General features: G+C 39.2%; 1 protein-coding gene across 2 annotated transcripts in view; it reads right to left on the reverse strand.

Moving 5' to 3' along the window:
- Window positions 1-26,926, reverse strand: part of PKHD1L1 (PKHD1 like 1) — a 180,862-nt gene that overhangs the window by 54,327 nt on the left and 99,609 nt on the right. For both annotated transcript variants that reach the window (XM_061439128.1, XM_061439129.1), the window contains exons 47-58: window positions 25,179-25,420; window positions 23,226-23,362; window positions 19,691-20,720; window positions 17,784-17,975; window positions 13,839-13,990; window positions 11,463-11,622; window positions 10,693-10,864; window positions 6,601-6,689; window positions 6,170-6,318; window positions 4,573-4,702; window positions 2,599-2,717; window positions 329-458 (exon numbers count right to left, since the gene is read on the reverse strand). In XM_061439128.1, the coding sequence (XP_061295112.1) occupies window positions 329-458; window positions 2,599-2,717; window positions 4,573-4,702; window positions 6,170-6,318; window positions 6,601-6,689; window positions 10,693-10,864; window positions 11,463-11,622; window positions 13,839-13,990; window positions 17,784-17,975; window positions 19,691-20,720; window positions 23,226-23,362; window positions 25,179-25,420 (2,702 nt within the window). The remainder of the gene's footprint in view (window positions 1-328; window positions 459-2,598; window positions 2,718-4,572; window positions 4,703-6,169; window positions 6,319-6,600; window positions 6,690-10,692; window positions 10,865-11,462; window positions 11,623-13,838; window positions 13,991-17,783; window positions 17,976-19,690; window positions 20,721-23,225; window positions 23,363-25,178; window positions 25,421-26,926) is intronic.

Raw genomic sequence — 26,926 nt, forward strand, 5'->3', positions numbered from 1 at the left:
AAGTATGTCTGCTGCTCCTGCTTCTACTGCTGCTAAGTATGTCTAGAAGCTTGCTTAAAACAGAAAGTGCCAGCCTTATGCCATGGAATATAACGGTCACTGCCGAATATTTGCTGAATAAACGAATACATATAGCAGGAACTCTTGACAGCCAACGCATGAAGAGTAGCACCCGCTGGGTACCACTGCCAATTTCACTGAAATGCACCTATAAAATAACTGTGAGATATTTCATCAAATAATTGCAATTACAGAGGAGAGGACTAAAATGTGACTCTTTCAAGACATTTTAATGATATAGCTATTTGGTTAAAGAACAGCCACTTACCAAAGTGGGTGTAGGAAAGGGTATCATTGAGAATGAGAATTTTGTGATCATGCAGGATTTTAACGATGCTTCTAGTTTCCGTCTGGTGGAAATCATAGCTTGTGGTTGTTATCACAATCTCTTCACCCTCCTTAGAAAAATTCCAAATTCAAGACAATTTAAAAAAATAGGTTTATGTCTCTTAATAACTATTAAATAATTCTAATTTAACTTACATTGGTTACAACCATAGTATTATCAGAGAAAACAAACCATATCTTTAGGTTTCTAAAATAAATATGCTTTAGTTTGATACCAAGAATTCTATATCCTGAATTATGTCAATATTTCCTCAAGTTGAATTCAGTCACTTAATATACATTTTTAAAATTAGGTAGATCAAAGCAAATATATTCATATATATATTAAAAATTGGTCAGAATAATATTCTTAAGACTTAAAAAACTCCCCCCAGATTTTTTTACACAATTAACTATCACTGGATATTCCTGAAAGGTGAGAAAGGCAGAGAAAAGTGACAGTACAGGGTCAAGTCTTAGAATCTCTATCATATATGATAAGCTCCTCTTTGTCATCCAAGCCTCTGCTCAACTATACTTGCAGAGGAGGAAAAAGATCTTTTGCTTCTACCCTACCAAGTTCTTAGCTAGGACCTCTGTAATAAAAGACCAAATAACATGAGAAAAACGTATGTTTTATTCAGTGTAAGTTTTAAATGACAGAAAACCTGAAGAAATTGTTAAACCTGAGCACTTAAAAAATTATTCATTTGTTAAATTTACTGATGCGCTGACTCTCTGTGGCTGCACGCAGGCCTTCCCTAGTTGTGGCGAGCGAGGCTACTCTCTAGCTGCAGTGCATGGGCTTCCCATGCATGGCTTCTCTTGCTGCAGAGACCAGGCTCTAGGGCACGTGGGCTTCAGGAGTTGCAGCACTTGGGCTCAGTTGTTGCAACCTGGGGGTTCTAGAATGCAGGTTCAGTAGTTGGGGTGCACGGGTTTAGTTGCCCCACAGCATGTGGAATCTTCCCATACCAGGGATTGAACCCATGTCCTCTGTATTGGCCCCGTGTCCCCTGTATTGGCAGGCAGATTCTTAACTACTGGGCCACAACCTTGAGCATCTTTATGGAACAGTGGGGAGTATAGGGAAAATGTGATAGGGTATGAGGTAAGTGTAGGAAACTGGGATAAACAGCAACACCTGTCCATTCTGATTCCTATGTCTCTTTGTCTTTAAAACTGAGGATGGTCCTTTCTTCTGGGTATAGGCAACTTTCACATGAAGGTTTTAAGACCTGCTTCAGGGGAAGGTCGGAAAGTCCTCCTGCACACGCAGAAATTTTTCGGCTTAAAATAGTCAATATTTTTGGATAGTATGTCCTGAATACTGTCACACCTTTGACAGAGGCCTTCTTTGACAACTCAATTTAATGTCATCTGCCACCCTCTACCATGGCAGTCTCTATCACACCTGATTTATTTCCTTCATTATGAAGATTATGATCTAAAATTAACACGTATTTATTTATTTATTCATTTAGTGTCTGCCTCTCCCACCTCAATGCAATTTCCTCTCTATTTTGACCAATGTCTTCACAAATGAATCCTCTGTGCCTAGAAAATGTTTGACACTCAGCTAAATATCAACTGTATAATTAATATGCATAAAATATTAACTGGATAAGTAATAATAAATGATAATTGGATAATGGGGATATTTAAATCATTTAATCACCTTTAAAAAGTAATCACACCTCAACTATCACAATTATCACATGCAAACCTATGAATGTAGTAGAGATTGGAATTGCCACTGTTCATATTCTACCAAAATCTCTTACTTAATATAGGCCTTTTTTGAATATCACTAGGCATCAAGATCTGGTTTCTTTCCAAACACTTAATGTGTAAAATCACAAATTAGAAGCAAATCTCAGACAAGTGAGATAACACAAAAGTGCATTTAAAAAAATTCCTTTTTCTGTTTGCCAAGAATTTGTAAACAATTTTTTTTTACCCTCAAACCTTCATATTTCCCTTTTATAACTTATACATAACGTTCTTTATATATTCTGAAGAACCTCTGACACCACAATTTTTAAATGCCTGCTGTCAAAGTCAGATTTTTGAGTGCAAGCTAATTGTAAAACACACATTTCTTGCCTGGGTAATCATGTGAGAAAATTAATGTCCATGAAAATAAAGAAGAAACCTTTTTAAGTTGACCCACTGCGTGTTTTTACTTCCCCTGCAGAGTAATTCCTCTACCTGCCAATCCACAGCATCCATCAGAGAAAGGACTCTGGAACCTGCCGCTGCAGTTTCTGAGAGTTTAGTTTTATATATCGAATGTGGAATTCCATGAAGGTCCAGTTCACCAAACACCCCTGAAGGAGAAAAACCCACTCCTATTTATTCACCATACAGAACTGAGTTAGGTGCTAGTATAAAATGAAACAATAGATATATTTCAGTAAGTGATTGAACATTTTAGAATTAAGGCAAAGGATTAGGGTTATCTGCTCAGGGCTATAGAAGAAAGCTTTGGCTGTCTGACCCATTGCTAGGAATCTGGTCCCTAGAAATTAAATCCAGTACACAAGGATACATGAATGAGGATGCTTAATACAGCAATATTTGGAAATACTAGAAAAACTAGAATTAATCTAAATGTACACCGATAGCAGAATGAAGGAGTAAATTAGAATATATTATAATACTGTAGTGTAATATGCCATAAAAAGAAAGAGCTTTATATGTAAGTATCGATCTGGAAAGATATTCATATGTTAACAAGAAAACACACAGTAATATATTTAGCTTGACCATGTTTTTGGTCAAGTCATTTTATGTAATATGAATATAGACAAAGATAAAAAGCATGAAAAGAACATGTAGAAACTGCTAATGTTAGTTTCCTCATGCAGAGAGAACTGGTAAGATGTATGTCTTTTCTTGATATTGTTCTGTGTTGTTAGAACTGGTATTTTTGAAATAAAAAAATAAACACATAAAAGCAAAAAAAAATTTTTTTAAGGTTGCATTTGTCTGCCTCAGGAAATTTTTTTTTTCTTTTTCCTTTTCTTTATCCCACACTGTGTGGGATTTTAGCTCCCCGACTAGGGATCAAACCTATACTCCTTGCCCAAGAAGTAAAGTCTTAACCAAATGAGCCCCCAAGGAAGTCCCAGGAAACTTTTAAGATTTGAATTTGTCTGTCTTGGAAGAGCTAACTCAATTTTAAGCCATTTAAAAAATCCCCTTACTTACTATCACTGTTTTAGAAATTGTACATTAGAGCGAGTGAAGCACATTTATTGAGTTGGCCAAAAAGTTCGTTTTCAGCTTTTTCATAAGATAGTATGGGGGAAGAAAAGTCTGAATGAACGAGCTTTTTGGCCAACACAGCATGTATCTTTTAAGTAAAGATGCAGTGGTGATTTGAGAGACTAGCATTGAACCATGTATATTATCGTATGTGAAATAGATCGTCAGTTCAGGTTCGATGCATGAGACAGGGTGCTCAGGGCTGGTGCACTGGGATGACCCTGAGGGATGGGATGGGGAGGGAAGCGGGAGAGGGTTCAGGATGGGGAACACATGTACACCCATGGCTGATTCATGTCAATGTATGGCAAAAACTGCTACAATATTTTAAAGTAATTAGCCTCCTATTAAAATAAATAAATTAAAAAAAAAGATGCAGTGGTATTAATAAAAGCGGTTATTTACTAGGACCAAATTAAACCCTCTCAGGTCCATTGCTTTCTAGGCTCAAATGGGCATCTGTACAACCACACAAATGCAACTGGAAAATTAAAACACAACAATAGTTACAACTGGATAACTGACACCAGAGTCAACTGATCCACAGATTACTAATACTGTGTAGGAATAATGTGCAGGAAAGTTACCTTAAAGGGGAAAAGTCCTAAAGTATGAAAAATAGTATTGTTTCTACAAAAGAAAGATTATGAAGAAAACCAGATTAGAGAAATAATCTACATATGGAGTGACCAATGTTAGTTTTGTAATAAATTACATTTTGGTTTAGAATTTAATGTGGCACGATTTAATTTTTTTAAATGTTGGCAACTTTTATAACCCATTACTACAAATCAGTGTTTGTAAAAACTTCTAATACTGTAAATTTATGAACTGAGGGCAAGTCTATTAGTGCTCCATGTTTTAAAGCAGATTCTCAAAACTAACACGATTCTTTCGGTGTCTGGGAGCACATACCTAAGACCTTGGATCCTTGATTTGGTCCTTCTGGAAGAGCCCACTCTGGAGTAGAATGATTCCCTCTCAGAACAATCTGTAATTCTCCTTTGAAAGGATTGTCTTCCCAGCCACCGATTAATCTACCTCCCTGAAGTGAAGCAGAAAGTTGTTAATACTTAGAAACTGAGCAGGACAAACTTCCCCATAAAAAAGGAATTAGGAAGGCTTGCAGCCTCTCCTAATGAAAATATATGAACTGTTGTTTTACAGAAAAACAGTATTGTAACTAGAAGTAATCTTAATTTAACTCCTCCACTTTGGGATAGGCAGTTTAAATGATTTTTTCCAAGGTCAAATTCAACTTCTACTGGTCAGAACTGGACCTAAAACTGAGACCTCCTGACACCTAAACTAATGCCGTTTGAACAGATCACACCGTATCTTAAAATAACACAGCATATATAAAGTATATTCTTTTCATTTTTGTTCAGTTGCTATGACTCTTTTGTGACCCCATGGGCTGTATCCCACTAGGCTTCTCTGTCCATGGAATTCTGCAGGCAGGAAGACTGGAATGGGTTGCCAGTTCTTTCTCCAGGGGATTTTCCCAACTCAGGGATCCAACTCCTGTCTCCTGCATTGTAAGTGGATTCTTTACTGCTGAGTCACTGGGGAAGCCAAGCTATGCTATTCATGAGCCATCACTGTTAATAAAAATTACTATTACTAAATGGTTTCTGATTCTATGCCAGGTTTAACATGCAAGGCTTTACATATTTTATATCATTTCATCTTTACACTAAACCCATGAATTGGAATTATTATCCTCATTTCATAGATCATAAAACTGATGTGGAAAGAAGTCAAATAACCTAACTTGTTACCCAACAATTTAACAACGAGGTAAGGATTCAATTGTAGCGGTAACTTCCCTCTAAGCTCTGCATCTAACCAAAATATCCCATATCTTTAAAGCTTTAAAGGCCTAGTTTTATGAAAGAAGGCTCCCATTTATTTTTTAGTGGTGCTTAATAGCTTTTGGTTAAGCTATTCTTTTAAATGAACACCAATAAAACACTGACAGAACAATTAAATTGATTAAACTACTACATATTCAAGACCATCTGAGGTTTATGAGAGAACGAGGTGATTATTTCAAACTGAAATATTTTTATTAGCCTGCTCCTGGTTTTCATAATCCCTTCTACATCCATTCATCTTAAGAAATACTGTTCACTTTCTTTTCTTTTTTTTAAAAAAAGACTTAAAATCTTTTTTTCCCCCAGAACTCTAGGGAATTCTCTCTTAGTTGCAGCAAGCTGTGAGTTTAGTTTTACCTAACAATGATATAAATTATTTTAAAGGACTGAAAATGAGGAGACCTCATACTACAAAGTAGCATGATAATTACCACATAAGGAATGTGTTAAAATGTAAAGGAGAGCAGAAATATAAGTTCAATGTATTGAACTTAGGCTTGCATTTCATGGGGTAGAGCCAGTTGTGTTTCAATTCACATCAGTTGAATATGCTTTCTTATAAGCTGTTCAATAAATCTCCAACATTTTAGCACTTGGCTAGTAAGGGTGAAAGTTAACAAGACCCTCAGTCTTACCTGCAGTGATATGTAGGTAGCATTCAGAACAACTTTTCTGTAAGAAGACTCTGCAGCTCCTACATTATGTTTATCTTCCAATTCTAGAACCCCCCAAATAACAAGCCTTTCCATTGGTGGAATATCTGTGTCTGCCACAATCCATGTTCCTATAAAACAAGACTTTAATGTAAGGAATATAACGTAATCCATAGACTATAGCCTATAGATAAAACATTGACAGCCTTATCAGTGAGTCCTAATTTTGAAGTTAGTGAGTCTTTTTTCCATATAATATAACATCCAGGATACAGAATGGAACCCACCTCTTCACATTTTCTTTCTCCAGGGTGTGCTGCATAACAGGATCTACCCTAACTGCTAAGTATTTTGGCATCTATCCTAAAGGTGATAAACACAAGCATTTTATTTATTTACATTTATGCATTTACCTTCAGGAATAACAACATTTGCCCCTGGGTAAGGTATGGTATAATTATTTTCTTGAGATGATTGCCAAAAAGAATTATTCGACCATAAGCTGAAAAGAGAAAAGAAATATTTCCATTTAGTATTATCTCTGTTTATTTAATAAGCATCTCCTTAGAGTGTAGCACTATACTAGATGTTTTGGGGATAACAGAATGCAAATTAGATAGTTTGTAATTTCACTGAAAGCTAATGTATGCAATTAGTAAAAGACTCAACACACATAACTACATAGAGATTTTTCTCCATTGAAGAAAACTATCTGAATCACTTTTTATCCTACTAAAGCCTTATTGTGATATGCTAATTTTGTCTATCACATGAATAATTTGATTTCTTTAGAAGATTTCTTTTCTAAAACTTTTAAATTTTATATTGAAGCATAGTTGATTAGCAATGTTGTGATACTTTCAGGTGTACAGCAAAGTGACTCAGTTATACATAAACACGTGCCTATTCTTTTTCAAATTCTTTACCCATTTAGCTTGTTACGTCATATGGAGCAGAGTTCTCTGTGCTGTACCGTACGTCCTTGTTAGTTACCTACTTTATTTTTTTTAAATTTTATTTTATTTTTAAACTTTACAATATTGTATTGGTTTTGCCAAATATCGAAATGAATCCACCACAGGTATACATGTGTTCCCCATCCTGAGCCCTCCTGCCTAGTTACCTACTTTAAATATAGCAGTGTGTATGCAGGTGGAAAAGTGAAAAGAAACGCATTCTTTGTCCATTTAAAGATTCTTAGATATGGTGCTATTTCAAGGGGAAAATGGCAAGAGGGCATATAGTTGGTTAGATTCTGTGAAGGAGGCCTGGAAGAATGGTCTCTGAATTGGAAAGGGTGGGTCAATGAGAGTAAGGCCCTGGGCTGGGTGCACAGATAATAGTCTATAACCAGAGTGAAAAGTGTTATGTTAAATTGAAATAAATATGGAAAGTGTGCAGCTTTTCAGATGGCACCAGTGGTAAAGAATCCTCCTGCCAGTGCAGGAGATACAAGAGATACAGGTTCAATCCCTGGATTGGGAAGATCCCCTGGAGAAGGAAATGGCAACTCACTTCACTATTCTTGACTGGAAAATTCCATGGACACAGGAATTTGGTGGGCTACAGTCCATGGGGTTGCAAAGAGTCAGACACGACTGACCATGCATGCATAGCACAGCATACAGAAAGTGTGTTGGAGGAGACACCATCTCTACTCACCGTCACTATGCCTGCTAGAAACTATCTCAGTACAAACTGTTACAAACAATATTATTACACAGTTGAGGGTATTTTCCTGTTTAAAAATGATCACAGAGGTTGCTATGCTGCCTGAGTAAGAAATTTAAAAATTTTTCTGATACTAATGCAGGAAGTCTAAAGAATACCAATATAGTTTGTTTGGTTAAAAGTATATTTTTATGACACATTTTAATTACTCAGGTGTATTACTAAAAAAATCTGTTGCTCAGAAATCCTGTTATAAAAATTTTGTCTTCATGGGTTTAAAACAGAAGCTAGCGGGTCATTTAGGATTATTTATACTCACAATAATACATTTTTTAATGAAGCGATCTCAATGAAGGTTGTTTAAAGGTTATATCTATCTAACTGAATAACTTGATCAGCATTGTACAGATTCAATAGTTGAGTTCTCAAGCTTTTCTCAAGCCTTTCAGTCTTATGCCCAGCAGCACTATACTAGATGCTATATATTCTTCTAATTGCCCACTGTTATGATCAATAAAGCCTAATACCTCTTGGACTAAGCACTTGTGTGTTGCGTAGGTAGAACTGCATATTCTATTCCTGAGGTACAATTTTGGATCAAGAGTCTATTTGTTCTCACTGCTGCTGCTGCTGGTTAGCTGCTTCAGTCGTGTCCAACTCTTTGTGACTCTATGGAATGCAGCCCACCAGGCTCCTCTGTCCATGGGTTTCTCCAGGCAAGAATACTGGAGGGGGTTGCCTTGCCCTTCTCCAGGGAATCTTCCCGACCCAGGGATCGAACCTGGGTCTCCTGCATTGCAGGAAGGTTCTTTACTGCTGAGCCACCAGGGAAGCCCACTCTCACTGATAGCTATCTGCAAAATACAAACTAACAAGTCCAACTGCATCTATTTCTAGTGAGCAGAACTCATACTGTGGGAGGAAAAAACTCTTCCTATGGTATATATGTGAAGTATATGTTAGGGGGGCAGAGGCCACATCTCTCAACCTAATCTCAGTGCTCAGTACAGTGCCTGGAACATGGCAGGTACTCAGTAAACTTTTTTTTTATGGTTGAATGTATAAACAAATTCAATTATTATTCTTTTGTGCAACAGTTATCACAGTATCTGTATATTTTGAAATTATAATTCACTTAATAAATATTGATTTGTACTTGATGTGCAGTACTGGGCTCTTACATGCCTACTGATTGTTAATTTTTATCATTACCAACATTATTTTTATGGTTATTATTTGCCTGTAGGTGACGCAATATACATCAAATCAGGATCATGCCTTTAAAGGTCTTAAAGACTAGTACTGTCACGTACTGCTGCTGCTAAGTCACTTCAGTCATGTCCGACTCTGTGTGACCCCATAGACGGCAGCCCACCAGGCTCCCCAGTCCCTGGAATTCTCCAGGCAAGAACACTGGAGTGGGTTGCCATTTCCTTCTCCAATGCATGAAAGTGAAAAGTGAAAGGGAAGTCGCTCAGTCGTGTCCGACTCTTAGCGACCCCATGGACTACAGCCCACCAGGCTCCTCCGTCCATGGGATTTTCCCACCATATATGGTAATTACTATAATATGAGGTAGAAAGTGATGTTTCATATGAGAAATATAGGTAAAGGACTTTACAAGTTTCAAAGATAGAAAAATTATTTTTAACTAGGAGAGTTAACATATATTTAGGAAATCAAATATCTGAAATAAAATTAAACAAGCTGTATTATGAGATTTGACCAAGACAGTCTATCTAAAAAATTATACAAATGAATTTTATTTACAAAATGGAAACAGACACAGAAAACAAACTTATGGTTACCAAAGGAAAAAAGGTGTAAGAGGGATAAATTAGGAGTTTGGGGTTAGCAGATATACACTACTATGTATACAATAAACAATAAAGTCCTCCTGTATAGCAAGGGAATTACACACAATATCTTGTAATAAACTATAATGGAAAAGAATATGAAAAATCTATATGTATAACTGAATCACTTTGCTGTACATCAGAAACTAGCACAACATTGTAAATCACCTATACTTCAATAAAAAATAAACACACACACACACACAAACACAAAAAGACTGTTATTCTAGAGAAAGAAGTGCCGCCTGCTAAGAAAGCATTGCTTCCCTGGTAGCTCAGCTGGTAAAGAATCTGCCTGCAATGCAGGAGAGCCTGGTTTGATTCCTGGGTCAGGAAGATCACCTGGAGAAGGGATAGGCTACCCCCTCCAGTATTCCTGTGCTTTCTTGGTGGCTCGGACAGTAAAGACATCACCTGCAATGTGGGAGATCTGGGTTCAATCCCTAGGTTGGGATGATTCCCTGGATGAGGGCATGGCAACCCACTCCAGTATTCTTGCCTGGAGAATCCCCAAGAACAGAGAAGCTGTAGCCTGGAGGGCTACAGTCCATGGGGTTGAAAAGAGTCAGACACGACTGAGCAGCTAAGCACAGCACAGCACCAGAAAGCACTGGATCAATGAGGAGACAGTTTCTGGTGCTGTTCTGAGTGTGCCATCGAGAAGTTTTGTGATCTCAGGTAATTCATTTAAGGTCTTTGGGCTTCAGCTCTCTCATCAAATAATAAGGGAGTTGGTCTAATAATTCTGATCTAACATTCTGCAAGTATGAGATTCCCAGTAACTTTCACACATAATTTTTGTGAGATTTTTCCATCTTGTCATCAGGTAGCTGTAATGCTCAAGTGAGGCAATGAGTGTGGAAGTGTTTTGGGACCTTCTGTGCAGGAGGAGGGCACAGTATCTCAGCCAGAATGACACAGGAAAAGGATGCTGTCAGGAACTGCTGAAGCGTATTAATGAATAGAAGGCCTGTATACTTATATGCGGCTGGTCGCTTCCTAGGAATTGGTTTTCTTGATGGAGGATGTACAGGAAAGCAATCCTGGAGAACACAGCAGTAAGCTTGGAAATTAATAATAACGTCCTTCACATCAGGATCCAGGGTCCCAGAAATTGACTGGCTCTGATGGTGGTCATTTTTTCCTGACACTGGAAGCAAAAATAAAAACAGTTTAAACTAACATGATGATCAAAGCATCTGAATGTAATCAAAATCATGGCAATTTGAAAATACTCTTTAGACAGTAACTGAGTATAATTCAAATGTCTGGAAGAGGTATGAAGAAATTCCGACAAAATGCACATCTGAGAAGTAGAGTCAAAGTATCTTGACAAAACCAAATATTTGAGAACTCTTAAGAGTTCTTAACTCTTAACTCAATAAGAGAATTCTTAAATATTTTTATTTTCTAAAACTAGTTAAACAATAAAAATGGAAACAAAATATATGACAGTTCATTGTACTCATTTCCTCTAATTTTGTAAAATAAATGTTGGAGTCAATTATGAATGATGGTGCTACCTCCAAGCATAAAACGTAAGTTCTTAATTCAATTCAAGGCCTTTTCCAGCATAAATTTAGTCTCATTCTTTAATTCAACAAACACTCATTAAATCCTGCTGTATACAAGGCATATATAATATATATAACATATAATATATATATAATGCATTTGCCCATTGAGCCACTATTCTCCTCCTTTAGATGAAGCAATAAATAAATCACTTTTGCCTACTGAATACATACCCAGGTAGTACAGAGTACTAGTGTTTGCTTCAAGGTGCCAGTCTCCATTCTTGTTAGTATTCCAATTCAGTGGATTTGAAGAGCCATTCCTCATATCAATGATATTAAACATATCAGGATTTTGAGTGAAGTTATGAGATATGATTACATAGTCTTCTTCCTATTAAAGTTTATTTTAGATGTTAATATACTGGATAATATACACTCATTTTGATGACATGAATCACTTAACCCCCATATTAAAAGTTAAGTCTTGGTTTAGTTTGTTTTTCATTTTGCATTTATATTTTGTTTAACATTTTATCTGTGTATGGCAATAATGCTAAGTTTATCACCAAGGCAATGAAAGTTTTTTTTCCTTCTTTTATATGTATATATATGTATACGTTTATACGTACATACATATATGTATTGCTGCTGCTAAGTCGCTTCAGTCGTGTCCGACTCTGTGTGACCCCATATACGGCAGCCCACCAGGCTCCTCCGTCCCTGGGATTCTCCAGGCAAGAACACCGGAGTGGGTTGCCATTTCCTTCTCCAATGCATGAAAGTGAAAAGTGAAAAGGAAGTCGCTCTGTCATGTCCGACTCTTAGCGACCCCATGGACTACAGCTTACCAGGCTCCTCCGTCCATGGGATTTTCCAGGCAAGAGGACTGGAGTGGGGTGCCATTGCCTTCTCTGACATATATGTACACACATATACATATATGTATATATTATATATGTGTCAGTTCAGTTCAGTTCAGTCGCTCAGTCGTGTCCGACTCTTTGCGACCTCATGAATCGCAGCACGCCAGGCCTCCCTGTCCATCACCAACTCCCAGAGTTCACTCAGACTCATGTCCATTGAGTCAGTGATGCCATCCAGCCATCTCATCCTCTGTCATCCCCTTCTCCTCCTGCCCCCAATCCCTCCCAGCATCAGAGTCTTTTCCAATGAGTCAACTCTTCGCATGAGGTGGCCAAAGTACTGGAGTTTCAGCTTCAGTATCTGCTTTTGAATATGCTATCTAGGTTGGTCATAACTTTCCTTCCAAGGAGTAAGCGTCTTTTACTTTCATGGCTGAAGTCACCATCTGCAGTGATTTTGGAGCCCAGAAAAATAAAGTCTGACACTGTTTCCACTGTTTCCCCATCTATTTCCCATGAAGTGATGGGACTGGATGCCATGATCTTCGTTTTCTGAATGTTGAGCTGAAGCCAACTTTTTAACTCTCCACTTTCACTTTCATCAAAAGGCTTTTTAGTTCCTCTTCACTTTCTACCATAAGGGTGGTGTCATCTGCATATCTGAGGTTATTGATATTTCTCCAGGCAATCTTGATTCCAGCTTGTGTTTCTTCCAGTCCACCGTTTCTCATGATGTACTCTGCATAGAAGTTAAATAAACAGGGTGACAATATACAGCCTTGACGTACTCCTTTTCCTGTTTGGAACCAGTCTGTTGTTCCATGTCCAGTTCTAACTGTTGCTTCCTGACCTGCATACAGGTTTCTCAAGAGGCAGATCAGGTGGTCTGGTATTTCCATCTCTTTCAGAATTTTCCACAGTTTATTGTGATCCACACAGTGAAAGGCTTTGGCATAGTCAATAAAGCAGAAATAGATGTTTTTCTGGAACTCTCTTGCTTTTTCCATGATGCAGCGGATGTTGGCAATTTGATCTCTGGTTCCTCTGCCTTTTCTAAAACAAGCTTGAGCATCATATATATATATACCTAACACATACACACATACATATGCATACATTCAGAGAATATTTAATTTGTATAATATTTCAAAACATCTGAAACAATGCTAGGCTTTTTTTTTTGGTTGCCACATGTAGTATAAGCAGAAGAATGTGAACAGGGAGGAAGATACACAATTCAGGAAACTGGTGACCATTAGCAGTAGAGTGATGACTGATATCAGAGTAAGCCATGCAGAGGACTTCCACTTCATCCAAAAATATTTATTTCTTTAAAAAAATCTGAAGTAAAGAGTCACAAAATGTTACAGAATGTTTGATTCAGATAGCTAGGTAGTGGGCATATGGGATTTGGGCCTGCTATTTTCTGTATCTGCTGTATTTCACAATACAAATAATAAAGCCCTTTACTATTTTCCAAAACATCGTAAGTACTCAATAAATGTTAGCTATTATCATGGATATAATAAGCTTAGTACTACAGAAATGTGGCAGAAAGATTGCTTACTTCTGAGTTTTGAAGAAGGATTTTTTTGGCTTGCTTCTGAGATTTAAGATGGGTCATGAAAAGTGTAAATGTGTGAGGCAAGGACAGTCTGGGTCTCACAACTGGTGTGAGTGGGCTGCGTTAGAATAATATGCAGCATAAGTGATCAGAAGATGGATTGTGCAACTCTTTATTTACCTTAAATCCATAGAATGTTGACGTATACGATATGTTGGTTATGTGATCTACACCTTTAAAATACCAGTTAATGTGTTTTGCATTCGGAATCAGAGCCATCCAGCCAGACATATGAGTCAGTCGTTTCTTCTGAAAGGGAACAATGCTTGTGCCTATAAGACATAAACAAACAATAGTAATCTATCTCTAGAAAATGTCTTCTGTTATGAGTAAGTGCAAAGGTAAATATTAGTCTAGTCAATGGAAGCCTCTAAAGAGATCAGTGTAGCATTTCATTACTTATGTTCTAAACGTCTTTGTTGACCTGAAGGCCCCAATACTTAATATCACACTTAACTGAAACATAAAATGTTTTCTCACTTGGAATTTTGAATTGATATGGAGCTTATATTCCCTGGGGAAAGATAAAATTGAAATATGATGACATAATGACTAAGACAAAGTGCTTAAATATATCAATACAATTTTTAAAATATCATTGATCTGAAATATTATTCCATTTCTATTCTTCTTCAAAATCCTTGATTTGCAGAGTATGTAAATACATGTCCTAAACATTATTAGATTCTCTCATACTTGCTGTGTTAATAAAAATCAGCCTAATGAGTATGAATGGAAATCTTTGATTGATAGCTCTTAGGGTAGGCTACAAGCAGCCTCTAACACTGGCTGTAATACTCTAAATTTTGTTAATGACAAACCTGGAACCTGAACTACCTGTTAGGGGAAAAAGATTTAATCTGAATAAATGCCTGACAACTTCGGGTGAAGATATGAAAGTATCTCTCACAATATAAAGAAAAAAATCTGTGATTAATTAATTATATTTTTTCCTCTCCCTTCTTTCATCTTTGATTGAATTTTACATTAAATTTGCAACCTCTTCCCTTTCCAAATTAGGAGGAAGAAGTCAGAAGTGAGATTACAAAATAGACTGTCAAGCACACACAGCTATATTTAAAATGCATAATCAACAAGGTCCTACTGCACAGCACAGGGTACTCAGCTTATTGTTATGTGGCAGCCTGGGGGGAATCTGGAGGAGAATGGATACATGTATATGCATGACTGAGTCCCTTAGATGTCCACCTGAAATTATCACAACATTGTTAATTGGTTATATTCCAATATAAAGCAAAAAATTAAAAAAAAAAACAAGTAACAAAATCACACCAAAGTTAAAAAAACAAAAAATGAACAAAACAAAAATAAACTGTCATTCTTTTCCTTTGGGGATGTGTACATGCATGCTAAGTCACTTCAGCTGTGTCTGACTCTTTGCGACCGCATAGATTGTAGCCCGCCAGACTGCCCTGTCCATGGGATTCTCCAGGCAAGAATACTAGAGTGGGTTGCCATGCCCTTCTCCAGGGGGTCTTCCCAACCCAGGGATAGAACCAGAGTCTTCTGCATTGCAGGCAGGTTCTTTATCATCTGAGCCACTAGGGAATAAAGCAAAATGAATTCCAATATTAAGGGTGAACATATTTTTAGGCTTATGAACTAGCATTAAGTTTTGAAGAGCCCATGACCAGAGGCACTAAAAACAGTTTAAAAAGATATGCAGTATATGAGAAGAACAATGATAATTTGGATTATTCAGCAAATATCCACTCCTCTCCTGTCCTTGAGGGCAGAATACACTCGCGTTCTGTTGATACTGGGTGACTACTTCGGCCCAGGAACCATTAGCAGAACTGACGCTGCAAAGACTTAAAAAGTGCTTGCTGGGTGAAACACACCCTCTTGAGCCTCTGTCACTGCAATGCAAAGAGGTACCCCTAGGAGAACAGTGGGTAGCACACTAAGGTGACGTTTGGCATACATGGATAGAAAAAGTATATAGATCTTAGGGGCATGGATTTAACTCAAATTACCCAATTGGACACTTGCTACTTCTCATCTATTTCCTAGATCCAAGCCAATTCACAGACTAAAAACACCTAACACCGAGTGAGAGAAACGTAGCCATTTATGGGGCTACTGCCTACTAGGGAGAGCAAACTAACCAAATCTTCCAATAATTGTTAGTTTCTGGATCTGAACTGATATAAACCCTCGAAGACTAAATGCCACCACAGTCAACCAGCTGGAGTGGCAGCTTACAAAGGCTAGGCCATAGAATGAGTCTTTGCTCATCTCATGGCTGGTCCATTGAGGCCACTGGGTCATCTTATGGTAATTCCTCAGTTCCAAAAAGTATAGTGGGAATAGATATAGAACTCTGTTTGGAGAAAGAGCAGAAGTTGAAATGCTCACAAGAAATATCCTACCAAGAGGATCTGATAATATGGGGTGAAGTAACAAAACCCTAGCATGTCCTGATGGATTTGACATAGCTATAATTTTAGCAGCTATAGTATTACTGGTATAATCATGCTACATGTTTTCAAAATTCATTTGGCTTATATTGAGATACATAATTTTAGTTTCAAATTGCAAGTTTCTACCTTGTAAATATCATTAAACATGGAAATTTGGAAACACTATCATCAAGAAGCTGTATCATTTAGATTTATGCAGAAAATGTGGAAAACTATATTTGAGAATCATGTCTGGCAAATCTTTGATGCACCAATGCTTTTCCTATTTTCCAAAATCTGCAGTCTATCAGAACAGTGTATAGGAGACTGGATTAATTATAGATGTTTTAACTAATGCAGCTTCCAGCTGGCTAAGTGGTAAAGAATCCACCTGCCAATGCAGGAGATGAAAGTGATGTGGATTCAATCCCTGGGTTGGGAAGATCCCCTGGAGGAGGAAATGGCCACCCACTCTAGTATTCTTGCCTGGAAAACCCTGTAGACAGAGGAGCTTGGTGGGCTACAGTTCATGGGTCACAAAGAGTTGAACACAACTGAGCAACTGAGAACACACACATTTTAACCAATAATTCAAACAGATGATGGATGTGTGTATAAAGGGATGGAGGGAATGATATAGAGATAAGAGCTAGTCCAGTCAGGCCAGGTCAGACATGATGAAAATAGACATATTTAGTAACTGGAAGAGTTCCCAATGGAGGGAAGGAAAATCAGGTAGGAAGGACTGAGTGAACACTTCAGGAACCATACTTCCCCCTGTCACCCCCTTATCAAGATAACAAATTAAAAGCAATTCTAAACCCTCGAGGGGGGAAAATATAGAAAATAATGCCACAACAAAAAATCTGAGAGATGTGATGATCAGGATTCCTACCAATCTCCATTTAACTTGCTTGTCTGGCTGGTGCAAATGCCAGATGGATCATGAATAATGATGGTAAATTAATGCAATCTCATCAGGCAACAATGTCAAGCACATGTGGTGTTCCACATATAGTATCTTTACTCAAACGACTCAGTAAATCAACAGCCTCTGGCACCTGGGGTGCAGCCAGGGACCTAGCAGATGCACCCCCATCCTACATCAATCAGCAAAGATAATCAAAATAATTTGCTTTCAGGGGCAGAAACGATGTATTTTCACTGTCTTAATCCAAAAGCTATGCCAACTATCCTGCTCTCTGTCACAGTACTGGCTACGGTTGCACGCTGCTTAGTCCCTCAGTTGTGTCTGACTCTCTGTGACCCCATGGACTGTAGTCTGCCAGGCTCCTCTGTCCATGGGATTCTCCAGGCAAGAATACTGGAGTATCCTCCAGGGGATCTTCCTGACCCAGGGATCAAACCCAGGCCTCCTGCGTTACAGGCAGATTCTTTACCAGGGGAGCCCATGACATTAGGGTGCCTTAATCAGCAGAATGTCATGCTCGTCCACATATTTACTCAATAGTCCTCATAAGTCGTTTCGGGGTGTGTTATTAGTTTCCTGCCTGGCTTATGACTGATATCAATATTATTCTTTTTTCAGTGTTCTAAATAGTGAGTGACAACTCAGGAAGGTGATGATGAAAATTGAGGAAAACATTTAACTGAGTGGGTCACCTGATTACATTCCACTTACCAAAAGAGTCTGAGAGAACCACATCCTTTTCGAGCAGGGACACTGGAGACGGCTTGTTGAATGCTATCCGGTGGAAGCTGACTGAGGTGTCACAGACAGACCCGGGGAACCCTGTGCTCCACTCGGCTTCTTGAGTGCAGTGAGAAGGGTCCAGCAGAGGGCTGTGTGGAATGACGGTGTGTCCTTTGTGACCTAGGAGATGGACGCAACAGCACGTTTCACGTCAGAAAACTGAAAAGCCGAACTGTCCACAGCATATGCTTACTATGATCCAGAGTGCCACCAATACAATCTAGAAGTCTTGGTTCATTTTTTCTTTTTTTGTCATGGAGGAAGGGGCCCTCCTAAAAAGGCTTCACAATGGACTCTTTGCTCAGGGAGCTTATCATGAACATAGCAGAAATATGGGATCTGAAGAACCCATGAGAGACAAAGTAGGGGATGGGATGGGGAATAGGTGACTTGGTCAAGGACACAAGGAAGGATGTAAATCCAGGCTGTCTGACCATAAAGCCTGGGCTATCAACCGAGAGTCTGTCAACAAACATTAAGAATCCATGCTGAGGGACATCCCTGGAGGTCCAGTGCCTAGGACTCCATGCTCCCAAAGCAGGGGGTGCAGGTTTGATCCCTGATCAGGGAACTAGATCACCAAATGCCACAACTAAGAGTTCATATGCCCCAACTAAATATCCTGCATGTTACAACTAAGACCTGGCACAGCCTAACACATAAATATTAAAAAAAAAAAAAAGCATCTAAGCTGAATTAAGGAATAAAGGTCAATAAAGCTCTATATATTGGAATTATCCAAATGTTCTCCTTCTTAAAGCCACAATTAGAATAGGAAACAAATCAACAATTATAGGTGAGTATTCAGTCTCTTTGACTATTGAGATGAACCTTCTTTCCAAGGCTTCCAAAAACATTTGTTAATACCTGTAGGTTTACTTGTCAGTTGTTCCTCTTTTATAAGGTATTATGCAGAATCATACATACATACACATCCTTCCTATCTTATTTAGCCAAATTGTTATTGTTGTTTAGTCGCTAAGTCATGTCCAACTCTTGCCACCCCATGGACTGTAGCCCTCCAGGCTCCTCTGTCCATGGGATTTCCCAGGCAAGAATACTGGAATGGGTTGCCATTTCCTTCTTCAGGGGGTCTTCCCAACTCAGGGATCGAACTTGTGTCTCCTGCACTGGTAGGCAGACTCTTTACCACTGAGGCACCAGGGAAGCCAAGTCGTTATCATTAAAATTTTATAAAAATGCTAAATTCTAGAAATCATATTTACAGAAAGATCTGAACTTCAGATGGTAGAAAAATTTAACCTACAAAGAATGTTGAATTTTGTACTAAAGTTCACATATTCTTTGAACCAATTCCAAATTCAGAATTTAGATTGGAAAGAAAAAGGCTAACAGTAGGCCTGGGACTTACTACTTCCCTCTAAGGTACTTGAACAGGATGTATCCAGTCTGTCCACATTGCTTATGTAAATAAACCTGGAATTTATACGTCTATAGGCCTGACTGGCTGGAGAATTTGGGTAGTCATGTAATTAACTGAATAAGAGATAATGACATTTTCAGACTGACATGGCTTTCTTTTGTGATCCCTAATTCCATAAATATTGTTTAAAATTTGCTATTAACTCAAAACCAAAGTGCAAATGCAGGAAAAAAAAGGACACATATGGAGGCTGAATGTGATAGGTTGGGACTTCTCCAGAAAAGGATGTGTCATCTATGACTAGTGCTGACCTACATCTTTAGGTCATCAGGAAAGTTTGGTACCAGGTAAGATCTGTGATTCACCTGAATATGCTACGACAATTTAAGTCCGTGTTAAGTGAAAAATGTAGTTCCAAAATATTTTATCAGAAATGAAAACATCACCTTACCTGTAAGCGAACCATCAACATCAATCAGTACCACTTCATGTTCCCATCGAAAGCCAGCCTTGTTCGGCGTGTGAGAATACTGGACGCCAGCGAATTTTGCACTCCACCCTCCACATCTGTGGTTACAAACGCCTGTGATGGACGTCACTCCCAAAGCTGCACATCCAGGACGGTCAAAGTTCATGAAGTGTACGGAAGAAACAGTCAATCCTTCACTAAACGGGAGAACCAGGCCTTTTGTCGTGCAAAATGCAGACCCCATCCCCAGTTCATCAAGATGACCAACTATTTTGGCATTTTTAATCATTGCTCCATTGGTTTCACCCCATCCTCCAACGTAAGGAGCCAGGATCCTCTTTGTTTCAATTCCAGCCTCGTAATTATTTACCATCACAAAGTTATGGAACTGAAGGGCACCTCCGTTGACCCATTCGGCTCCTTTTTGACAATTCCAAGTTGTCAGTGAATGAAATACTGCAGGCATTGGCACCGAAGAAGTACACGATCCTGTCTGCATGGGGAAATATTCTTCAAAGATCCACAATCCAAACCAACCTTGAGAATGAACAGTGTTGTTAAAGAATTCTCCAAGAGGGACTCTTTTTTGGCAAATGTTTCGGTCATAGGATGGCCCATCAGGGTGGTTGTTCATTCGGTACCAAAAGCCAAAGTGAGTGCCACCAGCAGCCGCGTTGTGTCGTATGGTGTTGTTTGGATTGGTTACCCAAAATGCGGCTGGAGTCACATCGTCATTCAGAAGACTAGTACTCTGATGTACAAATACTGCCAAGTTATATTGCAGGATATTGCCATGTTCAATGCCATCTTCTATAAAAAATGCTCCTCCCCTGATATCATATATAATATTCCTCTCGACCAGAAGGTGATGTGTGTTATGGATAGTAATAGCCCTGTTATAGGTCTGGTGAATTGCACAGCCTTTTACGTAAGATTTAAACTGTAAATCTCCAAGAAGGTGCCAATGTATTGGATATCGTCCCAACCGGAATGCCTGACCAGCATGGAATATCTGTCAAGCCCAGAAATTACAGCTATTCAGTGATACACATAGAGTTTGCTGGCTCATACTTTCTTGTTTCAAAATAATATCCACTTTCACATTAATTATTATTAATGCATTGATATCTCCCATATTATTCCTGTTTATCATTTTAAAATGTTCTTTGACCCCCAACCCACCTTGTTTTATTCAATATATGAATATAACAGCCCATGTGTGCTCATGCTTTTTATCAAATGAATGAATGAACAAAAGTCATCTTCAACTCTTCCACTTTTCACCTTACTCTGATATGAAACTGTGGTGTTGAGCAAAACACAACCTCTTAAAATACTTCTTTTTCTCCTCCTTTTAATCCTTACTTAATTATAAGAAATATTTATTGAATATTTATTAAGTGCCAGATATTGTGCTAAATGTCATATGCATGATCACACTCTTTACTACAATCCTAGGAAGTAGCCACTCATCAGAAGCTTCATTTTATAGATGAAGAAAGTGAAATGTTGAATGCTGAGTATCTATTTCATAGTCACAAAGCTCCACTTAAACCCACTGGTCTGAATAGAGAGTTGGCGCTCTTACTAACCACTCTGCTATACTTTCAAAGGTCTACAATCCACCTGATGCAAAGGGCCAACTCATTGGAAAAAACCCTGATGCTGGGAAAGATGGGAGGCAAAAGGAGAAGTGGGCAGCAGAGGATCAAATAATTATACAGCATCACCAACTCAATGGACATGAATCTGAGCAAATTCCGGGAGATAGTGATGGACAGGAGAGCCTGGCATGCTGCAGTCCACGGATTCGCAAAGAGTCAGACACGACTTAGTGACTGAACAACCAAAACGATCTAATAATCTAAGACAGAAGACACCTCTGTGTGTGTGTATGTATGTGTATCTGTGTAATATAATCTTATGAGGTTTGGAAATAAAATGTTATGTCACCCATTTATTTTCATTCTTCATATAAAAATAAAAATTAACTATTACTAATATTTACTATACAGGTCAACCCTGGTAACGGGACTTAGTCCATATCCAGAAGTTACACGTGTGTAATATAACCTAGGAGGAGGAGGATTTTACCAAATGTAGCCATTGACTTTGCCGCCCTTACTACAGTTGGATGTTCCCAATTTAACAAATTTATGGATTTTACTATCCTTCCTTCCTTCGCATCCTCCTTCCTTTTATTGAATACTTGATAAAAACTGTGCTAAACCCAGATTATATAGACTAAAGATACAGAAGAGCTCCTAATATCTTGGGTATATTTATTCTTTTATTTATGTGTTTATTCAATTTATAGGCAATTAAGAATCTGGTTTGTGCCAAGCACTGCTCCAGCTACAGAGCAATCAGTAGAAAACTAGAAGGATTGCTTATGTTCTAGAAGAAGAGATTAAAAAATACAACCAAAATATATCTGGAGTTATGAGTTAATAAAGAAAAATAGGAATTTGGCAGCTCTTTCAAATAAAGGTGGTGAGGCACGGCCTCTCTGAGGAGATACACTTGAGGACAGATTTGACTGAAATGAGTGTGAACACAGAAGTACCTAGGACAGAAGCATTGTAAGGAAGATGAAGAGCGTGTGCAAAGAACTGAGCTAGGAACGTGCCTGACGTGGTCACATACACAGGGAGGCCTAAGTGGCCAGCACGGCGGGCGCCAAGGATGGTTCACACAAGACAGCAAGAGGCCAGAGTGGGTCAGATGATGTGGCTCCTCTGGGAAGAGCTTGGACATTTTGTATTAAGTGTATTGTGAAGCTCCTGAAGAGTTTTGAACACAGTGTGGCAAGATCTGCTTCACACTTTAACGCCTGAACTTTGTCCACAAGCCTCTTCTCTATGTCTGTGTCTCCACTGCTCCCCTGCAGACAAGTTCGTCAGGACCGTCTTTCTAGATTCCATACACGTGCACTAATATATGTTATTTTCTCTTTCTGACTTACTTCACTCTGGATAATAGGCTCTAGGGAAATGGGAGGAGGGTTCAGGAGGGAGGGGACATATGTATACCTGTGGCTGATTCATGGGGACGTATGGCAGAAACCAACACAAGATTGTAAAGCAATTATTTGCCAATAAAATAAATTAAAAATAAAAAAGCTGAACTTTGGCTGTGGTGTGGAGATTACGCTGCAAAAAATGTGGAAGCAGGAAGACCAATTAGGAGAAAAGCATAGTAGTCCAGGTGAGAGGTGACAGTGGTTTGGGTTCAGAACCAGGTGGAGTGCTGGAAAAATAGTGGATTCAGGATACACTATTTGGGGATAGAACTTGTTAATGAATTTGACATGGGGTGGGTATAAGAAAAGCAGAGAAACAAAATTTTGGCATGATGACATACATGAATAACAATAGATGTATTGACACTGTCTGTTTATTTATCTGTCTCCTCTACCAAACATCATTATAAGCAGCATCTGGCAAAAAGCAGGTGCTCAATACATACTCATTGTATAGACAACTTTGGACAAGCCGCTAATAATAGTGTCTCTTACCTCTACATATTCTATCCTTCCAGTTACCATGTTAGCACCAGCTATAGGAGCATGAAGCATAATGCAGCCTCCAAACTGGTCACTTCCTATTTCTTCTCCAAACTTTCCTTGGAGACATGTCTGTGTAGCAAATTCACCTTTAAAAATAATTTTAAAGATACAATAAAGGAAAACCATGTCAAAATCCTCTCATATAAAGACTGCTTTTCACACCTAGTTATATCTTTTTATTTACATATAATTTTAATCTTATCCTAGAACATAATTGCTTGCATTCATGTTATCTTTTCCTCTGCACAGTGAGGAAGGTAAGAGCCTTGTCTTGTTCACCTCCGCATTCCCTAAAATACTTTGCTGTGCTGTGCTTAGTCTCTCACTTGTATCTTACTCTGCGACCCCATGGACTATAGCCTGCCAGGCTCTTCAGTCCATAGGGGAGTCTCCAGGCAAGAATACTGGAGTGGGTTGCCATACCCTCTCCAGGGGATCTTCTCAAACCAGGGATTGAACCCAGGTCTCCCGTATTGCAGGCAGATTCTTTACTGTCTGAGCTACCAGAGAAGCCCAAAAGTACTAGATAAATGTTTGAATGGCTGAATGAATGCTGATAAAGGTATTTTGCTTTATTATCTCTGAATTTATTTTCCGCAACATTTGGGATTAACATAGTTGATACAATCTTACACTGGTACAAGATTAGAACATGCATTATCTCACTTAATTCTTACGATAGTAGGTTGGCAGAACAGGAAGTATCTTTATATAAATAATCAGGATGAATCTAGGTTTATGATGGACATAGTGAGATGATGCAGATGAACTGGAATCAGAATGCAGGTCACTTGACATTGAATCCATTGAGCTTTATCTTATGCTTCCCACTGAAGAAAAGGCTATACCTAAGGTGTACCAGTTATTATTCAACTATTTATAGGATTGTAATGGCAGTGGGCTTCACTGGCAGCTCAGAGGTAAAGAATCTGCCTGCCAATGCAGGAGATGCAGGTTCAATCCCCTGGGGAAGGAAACGGCAACCCACTCTGGTATTCTTGCCTGGAGAATCCATGGACAGGAGACCCTAGCCGGCTGCAGTCCACAGGGTCTCAAAGAGTCGGACACGACTTAGCAACTAACCAACAACAGTAGTAGTGATCACATAAAATATTTAAAGAGACTTAAATGCACTGTGCTTCCTAACTATACACATTTATATAGTTATACATAGTTTTATGTAAACATATATACACACACATGCATATGTATGTGTGTGTGTGTATACACACACATACATGTGTACATGCTAAGTAGCTTCAGTCGTGTCCAACTCTTTGCAATGCTGTGGACTGTAGCCCACCAGGCTCCTCTATCCATGGGATTCTCCAGGCAAGAATACTGGAGTAGGTTGCCATGTCCTCCTCCAGGGAATCTTCCCGACCCAGGGATGGAACCTCTGTTTTCCACAGCTGCTGCACAGTAGGTGGATTCTTTACTGCTGAGCTACTGGAGAAGTCCATATATATACATATATATTATATATATGAGAACTATGGTAGGTTAAGGATAGCCATAGAACCAGTCCCAACTACTGACACCTGAGTAGAAGAGCACATGTCCCTTTAGGACCAAAGTAACTAACTGCTGGTGCTTAACTTCCCGGCCTTCTGATCTCCTGTCTCAGAGACCATGGAAACCCATGTGGAGATGAAGCCTCCATCAACCCAGACACTGGAAAATTACAGTGATCAGAGCCCCCCTGTTGACTCATACTGGACACATGTAGCATAAATAAGAAATAAACCTTTACCATTTTAACTCACTAAAATTTGGGGCTTATTTATTGCCAGTGCATAACCAAGTCTCTTAGTTCTGAACAGGAGCTGATTTTGCCCACAGGGAATATTTCTGCAATGTCTGGAAACATTAAAGTTGACACACTAAGGCTACTAAAGTTACCTGTGTCAAATCCATCAGGACACGCTGGGATTTTGTTATTCCACTCCACGTTGTTAGATCCTCTTATTAAAATATTTCTTGTAAGAATTCCAATTTCTGCTCTTGCTTCAAAAAGAGTTCCATCAGGGAGGGTGACAGTGATCCCCAAGTGTGTGTAATTCAGTGGATCAGTGAGCGTTATGTTCCTGCCATCAACAGATACAGATGCAATGGTCCTTTTTTCATTTTCTTGTTGGCTGTGTCTGTAAAAATTTTAACCACAAGCTCTCAGAATTAATATAAATTAACACAGTATTGCTTTGGTATATTTGTTTTATTCTATTTTGAAAACTTCATCTGTAAAATAGGAAAAAAATGTTTATGTCATACAATATGCTGAAGAGGAATTTGAAGATGGTAGTTTACTCTCTCTAAAGTATTCAAAAGAACAACTCCTTTACAACTTTGAGGATCACACACAGTGGCTCTCAACCAAGGATGATTTTATTCCCCTGGGGACATTTGACGATGCCTGGACACATTTTTGGTTGTTATAACACAGCAAAGCAGGGGCTGTTGTATTGGTGTAGGTGCTGTTGGTGTTGGTATTGGTGGTACTGGTGGTGGTGGTGTTGGTGGTGGTGGTATTGGTATTGGTGGTGGTGGTGTTGGTAGAGGTGGTGTTGGTGGTGGTGGTGGTGGAGGTGGTGTTGGTGGTGGTGTGTTGATGGTGATATTGGTATTGATGGTGGTGGTGTTGGTGGAGGTGGGGTTGGTGGAGGTGGTGTTGGTGGTATTGGTATTGGTGATGGTGGTGTTGGTGGAGGTGGTGTTGGTGGCATTGGTATTGGTGGTAGTGGTGTTGGTAGAGGTGGTGTTGGTGTTGGTGGAGGTGGTGTTGGTGGTGGTGGTGTTGGTGGAGGTGGTGTTGGTGGAGGTGGTGTTGGTGGTATTGGTGGTGGTGGTGTTGGTGGAGGTGGTGTTGGTGGTATTGGTATTGCTCGTGGTGGTGTTGGTAGAGGTGGTGTTGGTGGTGGTGGTGGTGGTGGAAGTGGTGTTGGTGGTGGTGTGTTGGTGGTGATATTGGTATTGATGGTGGTGGTGTTGGTGGAGGTGGTGTTGGTGGAGGTGGTGTTGGTGGTATTGGTATTGGTGATGGTGGTGTTGGTGGAGGTGGTGTGGGTGGTATTGGTATTGGTGGTAGTGGTGTTGGTAGAGGTGGTGTTGGTGTTGGTGGAGGTGGTGTTGGTGGTGGTGGTGTTGGTGGAGGTGGTGTTGGTGGTATTGGTATTGGTGATGGTGGTGTTGGTGGAGGTGGTGTGGGTGGTATTGGTATTGCTGGTGGTGGTGTTGGTAGAGGTGGTGTTGGTGGTGGTGTGTTGGTGGTGATATTGGTATTGATGGTGGTGGTGTTGGTGGAGGTGGGGTTGGTGGAGGTGGTGTTGATTGAGGTGGTGTTGGTGGTATTGGTATTGCTGGTGGTGGTGGTGATGGTGGTGGTGGTGTTGGTGGTGGTGGTGTTGGTGGAGGTGGTGTTGGTGTTGGTGGTAGTGGTGTTGGTGTTGGTGGTGGTATTAGTATTGGTGTTGGTATTGGTGATGGTGGTGTTGTTATTGTTGATGTTGGTGGTGTTGGTACTGGTGGTGTTGGTAGTGGTGGTGGTGCTGTTGGTGTTGGTGGAGGTGGTGTTGGTGGTGGTGGTATTGTTATTGGTGGTGGTGATGTTGGTGGAGGTGGTGTTGGTGGGAGTGGTGTTGGTGGTGTTATTG

The sequence above is a fragment of the Bos javanicus genome, chromosome 14 (genome assembly GCF_032452875.1).
Source record: "Bos javanicus breed banteng chromosome 14, ARS-OSU_banteng_1.0, whole genome shotgun sequence".
NCBI lineage: Eukaryota > Metazoa > Chordata > Mammalia > Artiodactyla > Bovidae > Bos > Bos javanicus.